Genomic DNA, 20,342 nt, shown 5'->3' with positions numbered 1-20,342 from the left:
ACTAGTACAGCACACCGGTGTGTTGGAGAGCCAAGCCACAACATTTACAGTCTGAGTACCGTGACGTTTCGCCAGTAATTACAATTAGCTTCATCAGGCGAACTCCAGATTTGGTGAAATATGCCAATTTTATTTTTGAGTCCACACACCAAGGCTATTTATTCAGTCAACAGAGGAGCTGCGCAGTGAGCTGCTGCCAAACGCATTCAGGTTCATCAGACCATTGCCCTGACACCAGTGTTGACTTGGTCGCTGTCAATAAGTATGATGGCAAGTCTTAATATGACTGCTGCTTGCACTGAAAAAAGTTTAACTTCTTAGTTTTCAAAACATAGGCGATGTGTGCGTCTTTTTTTGTCACCGTAAATCTAATATTGCATCTGTTCTCCCACAACAGAATTGTCTGGGCAAACGATTAGCAGCATGTGCCATTACCGGCAAATTGGACAGAGATTGATTCATCTGTCATCGCCTTTCCGAAAATGTCCATCGAGCAACGTGCAACGCAGCTATGGTCAGCACTCCACGCTATTTGTGGTTCCCCACCACTTATGTCATCCACCCGTGGTGCACTGTGTCTACCACGGGGTCAAACCGAGTGCTGGTCAGTCATCATTCGCCTCCTGCGGTCACGATGTTCACACGAATCCTCATCAGAGCACATCGTAAGGTCCAGCAGCTGCTGTAGTTAAAGTAGCTCTGACCATCGTGCTCATCTCTGACCTCTTGTGCAGTTCATTACGAATGTATCAACTAAGGTAATACCGATCACATTTAGACTCGCATCTGCCGCTGTCACTTCTCGTAAGCTAGCCTATCGCTAATATCAGAGAGGATAAGACTGCTCCGTTTTGAACTTGATAATTTAGACAAATGTCTCTTACAATCACACTTAGCATTAACAGATAAAATGTCCACATCTGATTGGGACCTTGTAGATAACATGACTGTTTTTTTTTTCTGCCGCGACAATGTCAACCAAATGTAAAGTTAACCTGATTGCTAAAGACAATGCACTATCAAAATAATGAGTGCATTGTCTTTGAGCTGTACGCCTTTTGGCATCATCTGGTCGAGCACCAATTGGGTCGAGGCTCAAAAGAAAGCCGTCCCTTGGTGTGGACCAATCAGTTTCAAGGACAATGCATATATTATCATAGTAGGTTTTTTGTTTGCATTTTGACTGCAGGTATTGCGGTTAATGCAGACATGAATCCTCGTAAAAAGGTTTCAGTTTTGTTGCCAGAAAAAAGGGGAAAAACTCTATCATTACATTTTGGTACTGGCAAAGGAGGTCTAATGATTAATAATAGCTTTCAAACACTGCACAAAATTAATGCAGAACTCCAGGTTATCCACTGTTGGCATAGCCAACACCTTAAACGCCTTTTGTTTTGTCAATATAAATCGGAGCAGGCTGTTGCGGTATAATAACGACGTGCCCGCTAAACTCGGGCCCTCTTGTCCACTGATGAGTGAGGAAGTTTAATAAAAAATGACAACAGAAACTCACGCAAATTAAGAAGTAAGCTAAAGTAACAAAAATATTTGGGTTTCTTTAATCAAAACACACCTCCATATTGATTACAAACCCTCACGCAAACATTCCCCCCAACTCGTGCGTTTATACGTTGGCCGAATGCGAAAGCCACGATGTCACACAAAACGCGTTCTAAGGAGATTTGAACTCTAAATGCTCTGGGTTACAAACCTAGCGCCGTATCACCCGAGCCACGAGGCTGGGTGCTGGCGTGCCCCCCGTGCTGTCGCGAGCGCGTTAGCGGGGTGCCCGCGCTCTGCCGCTCGAATCTTAAAAGCGCAAACGGTCGCCTCCGATTGAATCTTGACTGAAGAATGTCAAGAAAACCTCCAAAGTCGAGACGATCAAAACGGCAGCGGGGCATTGGGGGGCCGAGTAAATGGAACGTGGGATGGCAAAAGCGATTTGAGCGATAACCTACGCCCGAGAGTAAAACTATCCCGCTAAATCAAGACGTGCAGGTCGTGGGGCGCGTCCACGCCGTGGGAGGCGCCGCCAGCGGCCTGCTCGGGGGGCTCCTGGTGGGCCCACGGCGTCGCCCCCAGCTCCGTCTGAAGCTCCTTCAACTCGTCACGGAGCTGCCACAATTCCGATGGTGACGTCGCTCTGAGACCCGCCGTGGACTCCGGCTCGACAGCATCTGCCACCCTAGAAACGAGTCGAATTTCAATAAGAGTATTTTCATTAACAAAAAATATATATACACTCTCCATGATAGAGGGTTTTTTGGTTATATCGCATGTATAGTGCAGTGTATAGTGTAGTATAAAGTGCAGTGTATAGTGTAATGTATAGTAGTATAAAGTGCAGTGTATAGTGTAGTGTATAGTAGTGTATAGTGTAGTGTATAGTGTAGTGTATAGCGAAGTGTATAGTAGTGTATAGTGCAGTGTATAGTGTATAGTGTAGTGTATAGTGCAGTGTATAGTGTAGTGTATAGTGTAGTGTATAGTGCAGTGCATAATGTAGTGTATAGTGCAGTGTATAGTGTAGTGTATAGCGTAGTGTATAGTAGTGTATAGTGCAGTGTATAGTGTATAGTGTAGTGTATAGTGCAGTGTATAGTGTAGTGTATAGTGTAGTGTATAGTGCAGTGCATAATGTAGTGTATAGTGCAGTGGATAGTAGTGTATAGTGTAGTGTATAGTGTACTGTAGTGTGTAGTGTAGTGTATAGTGTAGTGTATAGTGTAGTGTATAGTGCAGTGCATAGTGTAGTGTATAGTGCAGTGGATAGTAGTGTATAGTGTAGTTTATAGTGTACTGTAGTGTGTAGTGTAGTGTATAGTGTAGTGTATAGTGTAGTGTATAGCGCAGTGTATAGTGCAGTGTATAGTGTATAGTGTAGTGAATAGTGCAGTGTATAGTGTAGTGTATAGTGCAGTGTATAGTGTAGTGTATAGTGCAGTGCATAGTGCAGTGGATAGTGCAGTGTATAGTGCAGTGTATAGTGCAGTGTATTGTAGTGTATAGTGTAGTGTATAGTGCAGTGTATAGTGCAGTGTATAGTGTAGTGTATAGTGCAGTGTATAGTGCAGTGTATAGTGCACACAACATCTATATACATATTCTTAGCTCTTTCGGTAAAGTCACGTTGAAGGGAAACAATAAAATAATAAAATATATATAAAACAATAAAACCAGATTCCCACCACCATCCATCACAGAAGAATTCTCTCATCAAGACTCTGTACCATAGAGCCCAATGCATATCCGACCAGGAACACATAGTCAGTGAACTCAAGCACGTACACCAAGTTCTTAAGGCTAATGGTTACTCCGACTATACAATCCGCAAAGCTATCACTCAAACCATGAAGGACCCTCTTGAGGAGCCTTTCAAAACCATCACTTTACCCTACATTGCGGCGATCACAAAAAAGATCTCTAAAATCTTGAATAAACACAAGATCCAGGTCCGTTTCAACACATTACATAAAATCCGTGATCTGGTTCCGTCTGTAAAAGAAGTGATTCCGGACATACAGTACCCTGGTGTCTACAAACTAAGTTGCCTCTGTGGTAGTAGTTACATTGGAGAAACCAAACGCCACGTCTCGGACCGCATCCGTGAACACAAAGCAGACCTTAAACACCGTACGACCAACACCTCGGCCGTGGCAGATCATTGTTATAATTCAGTAGGCTCACATGACATTGACTTTTCCAAGACAGAGGTTCTTTGTAAGCCATCTGGCTACCATGAGAGATTCGTTCATGAGGCTATCCACATATACAAGCACAGAGACAATTCCAACCGAGAAGATGGATTCTGGCTTAGCAATCATTGGAAAGATTTGATTAACCATTTCAGGTCTTAATTGATTGTTCACGCTTACAGTGGCTTTCAGACAGCATACATTAATTTTTCGTCTCCCCCCTCCTCTTTTCAGAACATAGATGGACTCGTCCTTCTAAATAAACTGCCAAATCGCTGCGCGTGGCGCTGACGTTTTTCTTAAAATAAATAAAGACACTGTAAAAAAATAAAAAAAATAATGCAAACCGACACACCTGATGACGACCGTTTGTGTTATGGTCGAAACGTCGTGAGAATTTTTATTGTTTTATATATATTTTATTATTTTATTGTTTCCCTTCAACGTGACTTTACCGAAAGAGCTAAGAATATGAATTACTGCAGTCACGAAAGCTTTAAATCAAAATCTATATACATAGCTATCAACACATACACTACACTATACACTACACACACAACATCGATATACATTGCTATCAACACATATACTACACTATAAAATATACACAACATATATATATAGCTATCAACACGTACACTACACTATACACTACAAACACAACATCTATATCCATAGCTATCAACACATAGACTACATTGTACACTACACTATAAACTACACACATCTATATACATAGCTATCAACACATACACTACACTATACAGTATACACTACACACACAACAGCTATATACATAGCTATCAATACATACACTACACTACACACACATCTATATACATAGCTATCAACACATACACTACACTACACACAACATCTATATATATAGCTATCAACACATACACTACATTATACACTACACTATAAACTATACACAACATCTATATACATAGCTATCAACACATACACTACACTATACACTACACACAACATCTATACATAGCTATCAACACATACACTACACTATAAACTACAAACATCTATATACATAGCTATCAACACATACACTACACTATAAACTACACACATCTATATACATCGCTATCAACACATACACTACACTATACATTACAAACACAACATCTATATCCATAGCTATCAACACATACACTACATTGTACACTACACTATAAACTACACACAACATCTATATACATAGCTATCAACACATACACTACACTATACAGTATACACTACACACACAACAGCTATATACATAGCTATCAACACATACACTACACTACACACACATCTATATACATAGCTATCAACACATACACTACACTATACACTACACACAACATCTATATATATATAGCTATCAACACATACACTACATTATACACTACACTATAAACTATACACAACATCTATATACATAGCTATCAACACATACACTACACTATACACTACACACAACATCTATACATAGCTATCAACACATACACTACACTATACACTACACTATAAACTACAAACATCTATATACATAGCTATCAACACATACACTACACTATAAACTACACACATCTATATACATCGCTATCAACACATACACTACACTATACATTACAAACACAACATCTATATACATAGCTATCAACACATACACTACACTATACACTACAAACACAACATCTATATACATAGCTATAAACACATACACTACATTGTACACTACACTATAAACTACCCACAACAGCTATATACATAGCTATCAACACATACACTACACTATACAGTATACACTACACACACAACATCTATATACATAGCTATCAACACATACACTATACACTACACACAGCATATATATAGCTATCAACACATACACTACATTATACACTACACTATAAACTATACACACCATCTATATACATAGCTATCAACACATACACTACATTATACACTACACTATAAACTATACACAACATCTATATACATAGCTATCAACACATACACTACATTATACACTACACTATACAATACACACAACATCTATATACATAGCTATCAAAACATACACTACATTATACACTATACACTACACACAACATCTATATACATAGCTATCAACACATACACTACATTATACACTACACTATAAACTATACACAACATCTATATACATAGATATCAACACATACACTACATTATACACTACACTATAAACTATACACAACATCTATATATAGCGGTTGGGAAGCTGACGGAACCGTTATTATTTCCCTTCCACGTGACTTTACCGAAAGAACCAAGAATAAGAGACAGCTTTGTTTAGAGCCTAGTCTCAAACAGTGTTAGATGAGAGGACAATGCCACTACGAAGACATTGACAGCTCGGGGTGAGACACACGAGGCTCTAAAGAAAGCTGTCTCTGGTGTCGAACAATCAGTTTCAAAGACAATGCATCATCATCATCTCGTAGACTACCAGAGCATGTTTTTTTTCTGTTTGCATGTTCATTACAAGTACCGTGTGCGTGGCCAATGCAGTGAGATGATTCCTTGCAAGAGGTTTACGTTTGGTGTTATCATGTTCACACAGCTGTTTTATTACTAGAAAGGGTAAAACCAATTCTTATATTTTGTTACTGGCAAGGGAGGCCCCATGATGTTTTTTTGCTGTTGTCATCATCGGCGAAACATCACGGAAACTCGAATTGTCGGCGTAGTTGGGGGTCGCTCTCTGACACACAGCTGGCGAGTGTCGAGCCGGTAGCGACCCGGCACGTTTAGTTTACGTGACGCAATGCCAACCGCGCCGGCGAGGCCCCCCACCTGCTCCGTGGCCGGTGCCTCCCGCTCAGCGAGTCGTGGATGGTGCCCAGCCCCAGGTAGGCAATTTCGGACAGTTCGAGCAGGAGGCTGAGACCGGCGACTGCGTACATGACCAGAAGGAAGACGGTCTTCTCTGTGGGGCGCGACACAAAGCAGTCGACGCTATTCGGGCAGGGGTCACGGACGCACTTGAAGCGCGGGGCCACCTCCACGCCGTACATCAGGTACTGCCCCACCAGGAAGCCAACCTCGGCCAGCGTGCGGGCCAGCAGCTGGAGGGTGTAGGCCACCATCAGGCCGTCCGTCTTGATCCTCCACCGCTCGTTGTGCTGCTTCCCCTCGCCGTCTTCTTCACCCTCCTCCTCCACCTCCTCCTCTTTCTCCGTGCATTCAATCACGCGGTCGGGGCCGCCGGTTCGCTTGGCTCGCTTGGTTTGTTCGTCTCGCTTGTACTCGATCCTACCACGACAGAGAGCGGCGGCGGCGTCGAAGTTTCACCCCTCGCTACGAGCGAGCCACCGTCGGGACTCGAGGTAAGTGAAAATATTTACCTTCCTTTAAAATTTGACGCTTTATTTACTACTAAGCGGGAAGCACCCGGCGTTGCCCGGGGGAAAACATATATTGAAACACTTCTCAAAACTTAAAAACATAACATATACAAGTGGAAAAAAAAACTTTGATCATTGCCTCATTCGTAAAAACTAAAATGAAACCCAACACGCGGCGTAAAAAAACGTACGCTCGCGCGCCAAGATTCGACTCTTTAGATCGCGCAAAGGAATCGAAGGTTGTAGATTTCTTTAGAATCGGCCTATTCCCGTTTAATTGATACCACAAAGCTCACCAGATATCGATTCTCGCCACACTTCATCGTCATTTCCCCACCCCCCCCCCCCCCCAAAAAATAAGTGTATTTTTATGTTTGCATGGTGTACAGTATGGAAAGTACCCACATGGCAAATTTCAAGTTTGTTGCATGTCGGGAAGTACGCTAAACATTTTGAACAGACACATACTCACAACTTTGCCTTTTATACATGTGCAATTATAATATCGCATGCAAATGTATTATATTTCTTATTGTTGAAGAGTTTAACAATGCTTCCTTTTTGCTGTTGAATCGCAGAATATTTTACGACGCTGACCGTGTGTGTGTTTAAACACAGCGCACATTCGCCCTCCCGAACTGAACTAGCCGTTCGGACGTACCGACGGGGGGGCTCGGGAACGGAACTCCGTTCCTAAGTCAAGGGGAAACCTTGCCGGCACTTTCACCGTTCAAACTCGTGACCAAAACGACGGCGCAACCTAATTAAAAAACAAATTAAAACATTTCCAACTCCGGGCAGCCATTCAAATTTCCACCGTAGCCCCCCCCCCCCCCCCCCCACTGTGAAAACTCCCTCCGAGAACCTCGGTACCTGGTGATGCGATGCACTGCGAAGCCGAGGTACAGGATGGTGGGCGTGGCGACCGCGATGATCTGGAACACCCAGAAGCGGACGTGGGAGAGCGGGGCGAAGCTGTCGTAGCAGACGTTCTCGCAACCGGGCTGCGCCGTGTTGCACGAGAAGCGGCCCTGCTCGTCGTAGTAGATGGACTCGCCGGCGACCGTCGTGAGAACGACGCGAAAGATGACGAAGGTGGTGATCCACAGCTTGCTCAGGAAGGTGGAGTGCCGATGAACCTCCTCCAGCAGATGCGTGAGGTAGCCCCAGCTCATCGTGGCCGCCGGTCTAATTCAGCGACGCCGCTGCGGGGAAACGTTCACCCGTGTTTGTACAGGCACTACTCTACTTACAAACATTCAACTTCAGGACTTTTAGAGATAATAAAAAAAACCTATCCCGTTTGTCCAGTTGCCCGTTTGGAATGAGAGTCGTAAGTTCAACCTCCACGCACAATAAATGGCAGTGGTGGCATCTACATTGGCAGAATGTGAAGAACCAGTGGCATCTACATCTGCAGAACATGAACAACCGGTGGCATCTACATCTGCAAAACGTGAAGAACCAGTGGCATCTACATCTGCAGAATGTGAAGAACCAGTGGCATCTACATCTGTAGAACGTGAAGAACCAGTGGCATCTACATCTGCAGAACGTGAAGAACCAGTGGCATCTACATCTACAGAACGTGAAGAACCAGTGGCATCTACATCTGCAGAACGTGAAGAACCAGTGGCATCTACATCGACAGAACATGAAGAACCAGTGGCATCTACATCTGCAGAACGTGAAGAACCAGTGGCATCTACATCGACAGAACGTGAAGAACCAATGGCATCTACATCTGCAGAACGTGAAGAACCAGTGGCATCTACATCTACAGAAAGTGAAGAACCAGTGGCATCTACATCGAGAGAACGTGAAGAACCAGTGGCATCTACATCTACAGAACGTGAAGAACGAGTGGCATCTACGTCTACAGAACGTGAAGAACCAATGGCATCTACATCTCCAGAACGTGAAGAACCAGTGGCATCTACATCTACAGAAAGTGAAGAACCTGTGGCATCTACATCGACAGAACGTGAAGAACCAGTGGCATCTACATCTACAGAACGTGAAGAACCAGTGGCATCTACGTCTACAGAACGTGAAGAACCAATGGCATCTGCATCTGCAGAACGTGAAGAACCAGTGGCATCTACATCTACAGCGCTGGTAGCGGCCATCGGCAAGTCCAATCAAGTTTCAAGTTTCATTTATTAGGTGTATAGCCCTGTGAGTCATGCGGCTCTTGAGTTCGGGTGCAACCGCAACAAACAAAATATGAACAGAGAAACATCTTAAAGCGACGACGCGTAACGGAAACATCCTGTGATAAAACAGCAAATCTTCCAGAAAAGAAAAAAACTTATTACAACTCTGTGTGCAAAAATCTCACAAACCCCTTCTTGAATAAGAGCCTTGAGACTCGGCGAGGAATTCCCCCCCGGGTGAACTGAATCACATCGTTATTATCACTACTGCCCTCTGTTCGAACAGCGTTCATCTATTTTCGTTGTAAAATGTCAATCGGTCACTTGTTCGGAGGTCATGTCCATGAGGACGCATTTCCTAAGAAGGCCACGGCAGTTGCGTTGGTTCCTCGCGCGCTGCCGAGAGACGAGTTGTCGGTGGCACTCGAGAAAAAACAAACGCGCATCCGTCCCGTGCCCTCCTGGATAGCATCATCAATTGCGGTGTATAAGGGAGCAAAGATGCCGCCCTAATCGATTGCGGTGTATAAGGGAGCAAAGATGCCGCCCGAGAAGACGATTCGTAATTTGTTTTTTTTGGGATCAAGATCTCTTGTGGACGCGCGCGTGTGTGTGCGTTCGGGCCCTCCTCCACCCGACACAGCCAATCAATAAAATGTTGACTCCCTCGCCTGGTATACAGGAGGTCGTGGATTCGATCCCGAACCTGACGCCTGCTGTGTACTCCATCTCTTCTCTAGCTGTTTAGGCATCCGCTTGCACACAACAACAACCGCCATTCGCCACTAAGTGGCGGTGATGTCACCACGACGCTTGTACCAGGCTATGTGCACCCTGAGGCCACGTGAAGTGTCGAACGCCCGCTAGCAGGAGGTCACGGGGCAGACCCAGGTGCCACGGGTCGACTGACTGAGATGACTGGCTGATGCACCACCTGTGCCCCCTACTGTGCCAACCTGCTGTGCTTTAGCCACCCGGCGCTCCGCTCGTTGTTGTGAGCGTCGCTCCTCCGCCCTCCGTTGTTGTTGGAGGGCGACTGCCTCCAACTGCCCAGTAGCGTCCTTCACGAGCCTCCTCCACAGAGGCCGATCTTGACACCGCTGGTACCAGTCATCGGCAAGTCCACTCAGCTCCACGTCCTCCTGTACCACATCACTCCATCTCTTCTCTAGCCCATGCCGCGCCCGTTTAGCCCCCTCGATCCGGCCGAACAAAAGCTGTTTCGGCATGCGGTGGCTGGGCATGCGGGCTACATGACCCAGCCAATGCAGCCGTGCCTGCCGGAGGAGCTCACCGATGGGACCTTGCCCAGATCTTTCAAGGATTTGTGAGCTCCTCACACAATCCAGTCTGGTTAAACCCAGGATGGATCGTAGGCAGGCCAGCCTAAATGTTTCTAACCGGTGAAGATGTTCCATTAGGGGGGTCCACGTTTCGCAAGCGTAGAGAAGTGAGGGAATGACTGTGGTCGAGAAGACCTGAAGCTTAGTGCGGAGCCACAGACCAGGTAGCTTCCACACAGCGTTACGCAACCGATGAAAAGATATTGCCGCTCGACTGATTCGGAGTGAGACCTCTGCTGTTAAACTGGAGCTGGTCATAAGCACACTGCCCAGGCATGGGAAACTCTCCACTCGCTCCACAACTGCCCCATCACCGATTGGGAGTTGTGGGGGTGTAGTGTCCGACGGTACAAAATACCCAGGCAGGTGCTTAGTTTTGGTGGGGCTGATGGTAAGGCCCCACCTCTTAGTGGCACGCTCCAGTCTCAGCAGCAGCTTCGACAACTCCTCCTCTGAATGAGCAGCTATTACCAAATCATCAGCATACATAATGTGGTTGAGCAATAGGGAGCCATCCGTTGACCGCACCCGGGCATCGATCAGCCTCCCATTATATCTGTACCATATGGAGATTCCCCCGGTACAGCTATTGAAGGCTTCACGAACTACGTGGTCAAAATAGATGTTAAATAATGTGGGAGCCAGAGGACATCCCTGTCGCACCCCAAGGTGTACAGGGAATGGCTCTGACTCCCGACCACATAGTTTTACCTGGGCCCGCTCACCATCATGAAGGTCCTTAATGATCGTGAGCAGAGGGTCAGGTACTCCAAAAGCACGAAGAACAACCCAGAGCCCTGGCCTATTGATGGTATCATATGCCTTGACCAGGTCAATAAAGCAGAGATGTAGGTCTTGTGGGAATTCCCTACACCTCTGCTGTAGCAGACGGACAGAAAATATGGCATCTGTGCAGGACCGCCCTTTCCTGAAAACGCATTGGGGCTCCGCAAGCCTCTCCTCAGCGTGCCTGGCAAGGCGATGCTGAATAATCCTTGCCAGGACCTTTCCCGGCACACTGAGGAGTGAGATGCCCCTGTAGTTGTTACAGTCTGTGCGGTCCCCCTTCATAAAAAGGGGGACCACCAGGGCATCCTTCCAATCCTGCGGAACCCGTCCAGTGGTCCAGACTGTTGTTATGATGTCATATAGGGCAGTCTGTGCACAAACGCCACCCTCCCTCAGCATTTCGCTTGGGAGATCATCTCTGCCCGCTGCCTTTCCTGGTCTCAGACTCCTGATCGCCTTCAATACTTCCTCAACAGATGGCACCTCAGCCAGCCACTCACAGGGGGTGACTTCTTCCAATATTTGAGGCACCGCAGCCTCAGCAGGGTCATCCTCACTTTGTGCCACAATGTTTTCCTGGCTGAGGGATTTTCCCTCCCCCAGGACCTCACAGAAATGCTCAGCAAATCTGCAAACCTGTTCCTGGGGGTCGGAGATTGGATCACCGTTTTTTCCCCTAATGATTGTAATAGGTGTGGCGCTGCAGGTTACTTTTTGATGGAGTTAAATAGAGATTTGTGATCACGGGCCACTGAGGCAGCATCTATCTCCTCAGCAACCCGCGACCACCACCCATCCTTGCAGCGCCTCACGGCCCTCCGAACCTCCGAGCGAAGGCTGCGGTAAGCCTCCTCATTCTCTGACGTGGGATTCTGTAGCCGATGACAGTGGGCCTGTCGCTTTTTCTCAACCATCCTGAACACCTCCTCTGTCAGCCAGGGTCTCTGGGGAGGTCTGGACCGCGTACCCAAAGCAGCCATTGCAGCTGCATGAGTCACAGTCCTAAACCTCGCCCATTTACCCTCGACATCAGGAGGAGTCGGGGACGATGCCAATCCTAGCCGCAAGCGATGATGAAATTCTCGCTTGCAACTTTCATCAGATAACTGAGACCAGGAAACTTTAGGTTGGAATGGGGTCCTGGGTGTACACCCACCACCGGAGTGGAAGAATGGCAGGCGCATCTTACAGATGACAAGTCGCTGGTCAGAGGGCAGATCAGCTCCACGGTAGGTCCTGGTGTCAAGGACATGGGCTCGCATCCGCTGGTCCGTCACTATGTAGTCCAGCAGATGTTCTTGCGTGGACCCGGCATGCATCCATGATGTTGTGTGGATGTGCCGATGCCAGAACAGCGTGTTGGTAATTACAAGCCCATGGGCTGCACAAAATCTAGCAGCCTCCTATTGTTGTTATTGAGCTGATCTGGCCCATGCCCTCCAATCACTCCAGACCAGGTGCCAGCATCATGACCAACTCGGGCATTGAAGTCACCCAACATGATGACTCTTTTCCGAGGGGCCAATTTAGCCAGCACCTGTGACAGGAGGTCATAGAAGGTATCTGACTCATCGGCTTTGCCTGCATCCCTCCATGGATGTTCATCTTCGGTGGGGGCATAAGTAACCACGACCACCATTCCTCGCCTCCGGTTGATGGGAAGGTGAGCCCAAAGTAGCCTGGGGCTTACAGCTTCCCACACCTCACCGCCACGCTCCCACGCCCCCTTCATTCTTTTGTTCAAAAGAAGAGCCACACCCTGTTGTTTGGCAGTCTGCTGCCCCGAGTAGAGGACTGTCCACCCCTCATGGTGGCAGGAGCCAGAACCGGTCCACCGGACACACACACAGACACACACACAGACACACACACAGACACACACACAGACACACACACAGACACACACACACAGACACACACAGACACACACAGAGACAGACACACACACAGACACACACAGACACACACACAGACAACAACAACCGCCATTCGCCACTAAGTGGCGGTGACATCACCACGACGCTTGTGCCAGACTATGTGCACCGTGAGGCCACGTGAAGTGTCGTACGCCCACTGGCAGGAGGTCACTGGGCAGACCCAGGTGCCACGGGTCGACTGACTGAGATGACTGGCTGATGCACCACCTGTGCCCCCTACTGTGCCAACCTGCTGTGCTTTAGCCACCCGGCGCTCCGCTCGTTGTTGTGAGCGTCGCTCCTCCGCCCTCCGTTGTTGTTGGAGGGCGACTGCCTCCAACTGCCCAGTAGCATCCTTCACGAGCCTCCTCCACAGAGGCCGATCTTGACACCGCTGGTACCAGTCATTGGCAAGTCCACTCAGCTCCACGTCCTCCCGTACCACATCACTCCATCTCTTCTCTAGCCCGTGCCGCGCCCGCTTAGCCCCCTCAATCCGGCCAAACAAAAGCTGTTTCGGCATGCGGTGGCTGGGCATGCGGGCTACATGACCCAGCCATCGCAGCCTTGCCTGCCGGAGGAGCTCACCGATGGGACCCTGCCCAGATCTTTCAAGGATTTGTGAGCTCCTCACACAATCCAGTCTGGTTAAACCCAGGATGGATCGTAGGCAGGCCAGCCTAAATGTTTCTAACCGGCGAAGATGTTCCATTAGGGGGGTCCACGTTTCGCAAGCGTAGAGAAGGGAGGGAATGACCATGGCCGAGAAGACCTGAAGCTTAGTGCGGAGCGACAGACCAGGTAGCTTCCACACAGCGTTACGCAACCGATGAAAAGAAATTGCCGCTCGACTGATTCGGAGTGAGACCTCTGCTGTTAAACTGGAGCCAGTCATAAGCACACTGCCCAGGTATGGGAAACTCTCCACTCTCTCCACAACTGCCCCATCACCGATTGGGAGTTGTGGGGGTGGAGTGTCCGATGGTACAAAATACCCAGGCAGGTGCTTAGTTTTGGTGGGGCTGATGGTAAGGCCCCACCTCTTAGTGGCACGCTCCAGTCTCAGCTGCAGCGTCTCCAACTCCTCCTCTGACTGAGCAGCTATTACCAAATCATCAGCATACATAACGTGGTTGAGCAATAGGGAGCCATCCCTTGACCGCACCCGGGCATCGATCAGCCTCCCATTATATCTGTACCATATGGAGATTCCCCCGGTACAGCTATTGAAGGCTTCACGAACTACGTGGTCAAAATAGATGTTAAATAATGTGGGAGCCAGAGGACATCCCTGTCGCACCCCAAGGTGTACAGGGAATGGCTCTGACTCCCGGCCACGTAGTTTTACCCGGGCCCGCTCACCATCATGAAGGTCCTTAATGATCGTGAGCAGAGGGTCAGGTACTCCAAAAGCACGAAGAACGACCCAGAGCCCAGGCCTACTGATGGTATCATAGGCCTTGACCAGGTCAATAAAGCAGAGATGTAGGTCTTGTTGGAATTCCCTACACCTCTGCTGTAGCAGACGGACAGAAAATATGGCATCTGTGCAGGACCGCCCTTTCCTGAAACCGCATTGGGGCTCCGCAAGCCTCTCCTCAGCGTGCCTGGCAAGGCGATGCTGAATAATCCTTGCCAGGACCTTTCCCGGCACACTGAGGAGTGAGATGCCCCTGTAGTTGTTACAGTCAGTGCGGTCCCCCTTCTTAAAAAGGGGGACCACCAGGGCATCCTTCCAATCCTGCGGAACCCGTCCAGTGGTCCAGACTGTTGTTATGATGTCATATAGGGCAGTCTGTGCACAAACGCCACCCTCCCTCAGCATTTCGCTTGGGAGATCATCTCTTCCCGCTGCTTTTCCTGGTCTCAGACTCTGGATCGCCTTCAATACTTCCTCAGCAGATGGCACCTCAGCCAGCCACTCACAGGGGGTGACTTCTTCCAATATTTGAGGCACCGCAGCCTCAGCAGGGTCATCCTCACTTTGTGCCACGATGTTTTCCTGGCTGAGGGATTTTCCCTCCCCCAGGACCTCACAGAAATGCTCAGCAAATCTGCGAACCTGTTCCTGGGGGTCGGAGATTGGATCACCGTTTTTTCCCCTAATGATGGTAATAGGTGTGGCGCTGCAGGTTACTTTTTTGATGGAGTTAAATAGAGATTTGTGATCACGGGCCACTGAGGCAGACTCCATCTCCTCAGCAACCCGCGACCACCACCCATCCTTGCAGCGCCTCACGGCTCTCCGAACCTCCGAGCGAAGGCTGCGGTAAGCCTCCTCATTCTCTGACGTGGGATTCTGTAGCCGATGACAGTGGGCCTGTCGCTTTTTCTGAACCATCCTGAACACCTCCTCTGTCAGCCAGGGTCTCTGGGGAGGTCTGGACCGCGTACCCAAAGCAGCCATTGCAGCTGCATGAGTCACAGTCCTAAACCTCGCCCATTTACCCTCGACATCAGGAGGAGTCGGGGACGATGCCAATCCCAGCCGCAAGCGATGATGAAATTCTTGCTTGCAACTTTCATCAGATAACTGAGACCAGGCCACTTTATGTTGGAATGGGGTCCTGGGTGTACACCCACCACCGGACCTCCTGAATGCCGCATAGATCCAGCCGGTACCGGTCCAGCTCCCGACAGAGGAGTGGCAGCCTCTCCTCTGCAGTGAGCGTTCGAACATTCCACGTGGCCACCCGTAGTGGCTTTTCGTTGTTTCTGGAGTAGCCCCGAGGGTAGGTATTCAATCTCCTGGCTCCGCCAAATGGGGTTTGGCCAGGAGACGTCATAGACGCCTGGCCCCCCGGGGCCTCCGGCACAAGCTTATTAGTTACATATTTCAGTTTAATTCGTGGTTTCGTGGTAATTAATTGAAGATGGAGGGCTTACCAGCCCCTCGCACCCGTCCAGAGCCCCCGTTTAGCCCCTGTGGTGGACACATATGCCATGAGGGGAGGAGCCAATCAAAATTGGATCTCCCCCCACAGCACTGTCCACGACAGAGTTGCCCGTCCGGCCCCGTGAGGAGGTAGGGGGTTGTTTTGACAGACACACACACACAGACACACACACACACAGACACACACACAGACACACAGACACACACACAGACACACACACAGCACACACACAGACACACACACATACACACACACACACACACAGACACACACACAGACACACATACACACACACACAGACACACACACTGACAAACACAGACACACACACAGACACACACACAGACACACACACACATACACACACAGACACACACAGAGACAGACACACACACACACAGACACACACACACAGACACACACAGACACACACACAGACACACACACACAGACACAGACAGACACACACACTGACACAAACACACACACAGACACAAACACACAGACACACACACACAGACATACACAGACACACACACAGACACACACACACACACTGACACAAACACACACACAGACACACACACAGACACAAACACACAGACACACACACAGACACACACTGACACAAACACACACAGACACACACACACACAGACACACACAGACAGACACACACAGACACACACACACAGACACACACACAGACACACACACAGACACACACACAGACACACACACACAGACACACACAGACACACACACTGACACAAACACACACACAGACACAAACACACAGACACACACACACAGACATACACAGACACACACACAGACACACACACACACACTGACACAAACACACACACAGACACACACACAGACACAAACACACAGACACACACACAGACACACACTGACACAAACACACACAGACACACACACACACAGACACACACAGACAGACACACACAGACACACACACACAGACACACACACAGACACACACACAGACACACACACAGACACACACACACAGACACACACACAGACACACACACAGACACACACACAGACACACACACACAGACACACACAGACACACACACAGACACACACACACAGACACAGACAGACACACACACTGACACAAACACACACACAGACACAAACACACAGACACACACACACAGACATACACAGACACACACACAGACACACACACACACACTGACACAAACACACACACACAGACACACACACAGACACAAACACACAGACACACACACAGACACACACTGACACAAACACACACAGACACACACACACACAGACACACACAGACAGACACACACAGACACACACACATACACACACACACACAGACACACACACAGACACACATACACACACACACAGACACACACACTGACAAACACAGACACACACACAGACACACACACAGACACACACACACATACACACACAGACACACACAGAGACAGACACACACACACACAGACACACACACACAGACACACACAGACACACACACAGACACACACACACAGACACAGACAGACACACACACTGACACAAACACACACACAGACACAAACACACAGACACACACACAGACATACACAGACACACACACAGACACACACACACACACTGACACAAACACACACACAGACACACACACAGACACAAACACACAGACACACACACAGACACACACTGACACAAACACACACAGACACACACACACACAGACACACACAGACAGACACACACAGACACACACACACAGACACACACACAGACACACACACAGACACACACACAGACACACACACACAGACACACACAGACACACACACTGACACAAACACACACACAGACACAAACACACAGACACACACACACAGACATACACAGACACACACACAGACACACACACACACTGACACAAACACACACACAGACACACACACAGACACAAACACACAGACACACACACAGACACACACTGACACAAACACACACAGACACACACACACACAGACACACACAGACAGACACACACAGACACACACACACAGACACACACACAGACACACACACAGACACACACACAGACACACACACACAGACACACACACAGACACACACACAGACACACACACAGACACACACACACAGACACACACAGACACACACACAGACACACACACACAGACACAGACAGACACACACACTGACACAAACACACACACAGACACAAACACACAGACACACACACACAGACATACACAGACACACACACAGACACACACACACACACTGACACAAACACACACACAGACACACACACAGACACAAACACACAGACACACACACAGACACACACTGACACAAACACACACAGACACACACACACACAGACACACACAGACAGACACACACAGACACACACACACAGACACACACACAGACACACACACAGACACACACACTGACACAAACACACACACACACAGACACACACAGACAGACACACACAGACACACACATAGACACACACAGACACACAGACACACACACTGACACAAACACAGACACACACACAGACACACACAGACACACACACACAGATACACACACAGACACACACACACACAGACACACACAGACAGACACACACAGACACACACACAGACACACACACAGACACACACACTGACACAAACACACACAGACACACACAGACAGACACACACAGACACACACACAGACACACACAGACACACAGACACACACACACTGACACAAACACAGACACACACACAGACACACACACAGACACACACACACAGATACACACACAGACACACACACACAGACACACACAGACAGACACACACAGACACACACACAGACACACACAGACACACAGACACACACACTGACACAAACACAGACACACACACAGACACACACACACAGACACACACAGACACACACACAGACACACAGACACACACACTGACACAAACACAGACACACACACAGACACACACACAGACACACACACACAGATACACACACAGACACACACACACAGACACACACAGACAGACACACACAGACACACAGACACACACACTGACACAAACACAGACACACACACAGACACACACACAGACACACACACACAGATACACACACAGACACACACACACAGACACACACAGACAGACACACACAGACACACACACAGACACACACACACAGACACACACAGACACACACAGACACACACAGACACACAGACACACACACTGACACAAACACAGACACACACACAGACACACACACAGACACACACACACACAGATACACACACAGACACACACACAGACACACACAGACAGACACACACACAGACACACACACAGACACACACAGACACACAGACACACACACTGACACAAACACAGACACACACACAGACACACACACAGACACACACACACAGATACACACACAGACACACACACACAGACACACACAGACAGACACACACAGACACACACACAGACACACAGACACACACACTGACACAAACACAGACACACACACAGACACACACACAGACACACACACACAGACACACAGACAGACACAGACACACACACAAACACAGACACACACACACAGACACACACTGACACAGATCTCGGGGCCGTGGCCACAGCAGCAAGGGGAGACAAAGACGGCAGCGGCTGCGTGGGAGACAGCGCAGAGAGAGAGGGAAGGAGGAGGAGGGTGGTGGAGTGGTGGAGTCAGACCTCTGTTGGAGCGCCCGGGAGCCCAGGAGACGTCCCGAGCAGCTGGGAGATGACACAGAGAGATGAGAGACAGGGACAGCACCTGGCTAGGACGCCACCTTCCAGCCCCTCCCCCTCACTTCCAGCCCTTCCCCCTCACTTCACCCCCTCCACATCCGCCCCTCCCCCACATCCGGCCCCCCTCCACATCCGCCCCTCCCCCACATCCGGCCCCCCTCCACATCCGGCCCCTCTTTCGTCCTCTCTTTGGACCCTCCCCCCGGGCCCTCCCCTCACTTATGCCCCTCCCCCCTCGCT

At 48.6% G+C, this 20,342-nt stretch overlaps 1 protein-coding gene across 1 annotated transcript; it reads right to left on the bottom strand.

Moving 5' to 3' along the window:
- Positions 1 to 1,531: 1,531 nt before the first annotated feature.
- LOC142910221 (gap junction gamma-1 protein-like) lies at positions 1,532 to 20,154 on the bottom strand. Its single transcript, XM_076059922.1, has 4 exons — positions 20,046 to 20,154; positions 7,964 to 8,295; positions 6,540 to 6,998; positions 1,532 to 2,188 (listed from the first exon to the last, which is right to left on the bottom strand). Exons 2-4 carry the CDS (start codon positions 8,263 to 8,265, stop codon positions 1,984 to 1,986), a joined length of 966 nt encoding a protein of 321 aa, XP_075916037.1. The 5' UTR covers positions 8,266 to 8,295; positions 20,046 to 20,154; the 3' UTR covers positions 1,532 to 1,983.
- Between the last annotated feature and the right edge of the window lie 188 nt (positions 20,155 to 20,342).

Source organism: Petromyzon marinus, unplaced genomic scaffold, assembly GCF_048934315.1.
Source record: "Petromyzon marinus isolate PM22_M1 ecotype Great Lakes invasive population unplaced genomic scaffold, UKy_Petmar_22M1.pri1.0 PM_G_Scaffold_14, whole genome shotgun sequence".
NCBI classification, from domain to species: domain Eukaryota; kingdom Metazoa; phylum Chordata; class Hyperoartia; order Petromyzontiformes; family Petromyzontidae; genus Petromyzon; species Petromyzon marinus.
This window is presented reverse-complemented; position numbering and strand designations above follow the sequence as displayed.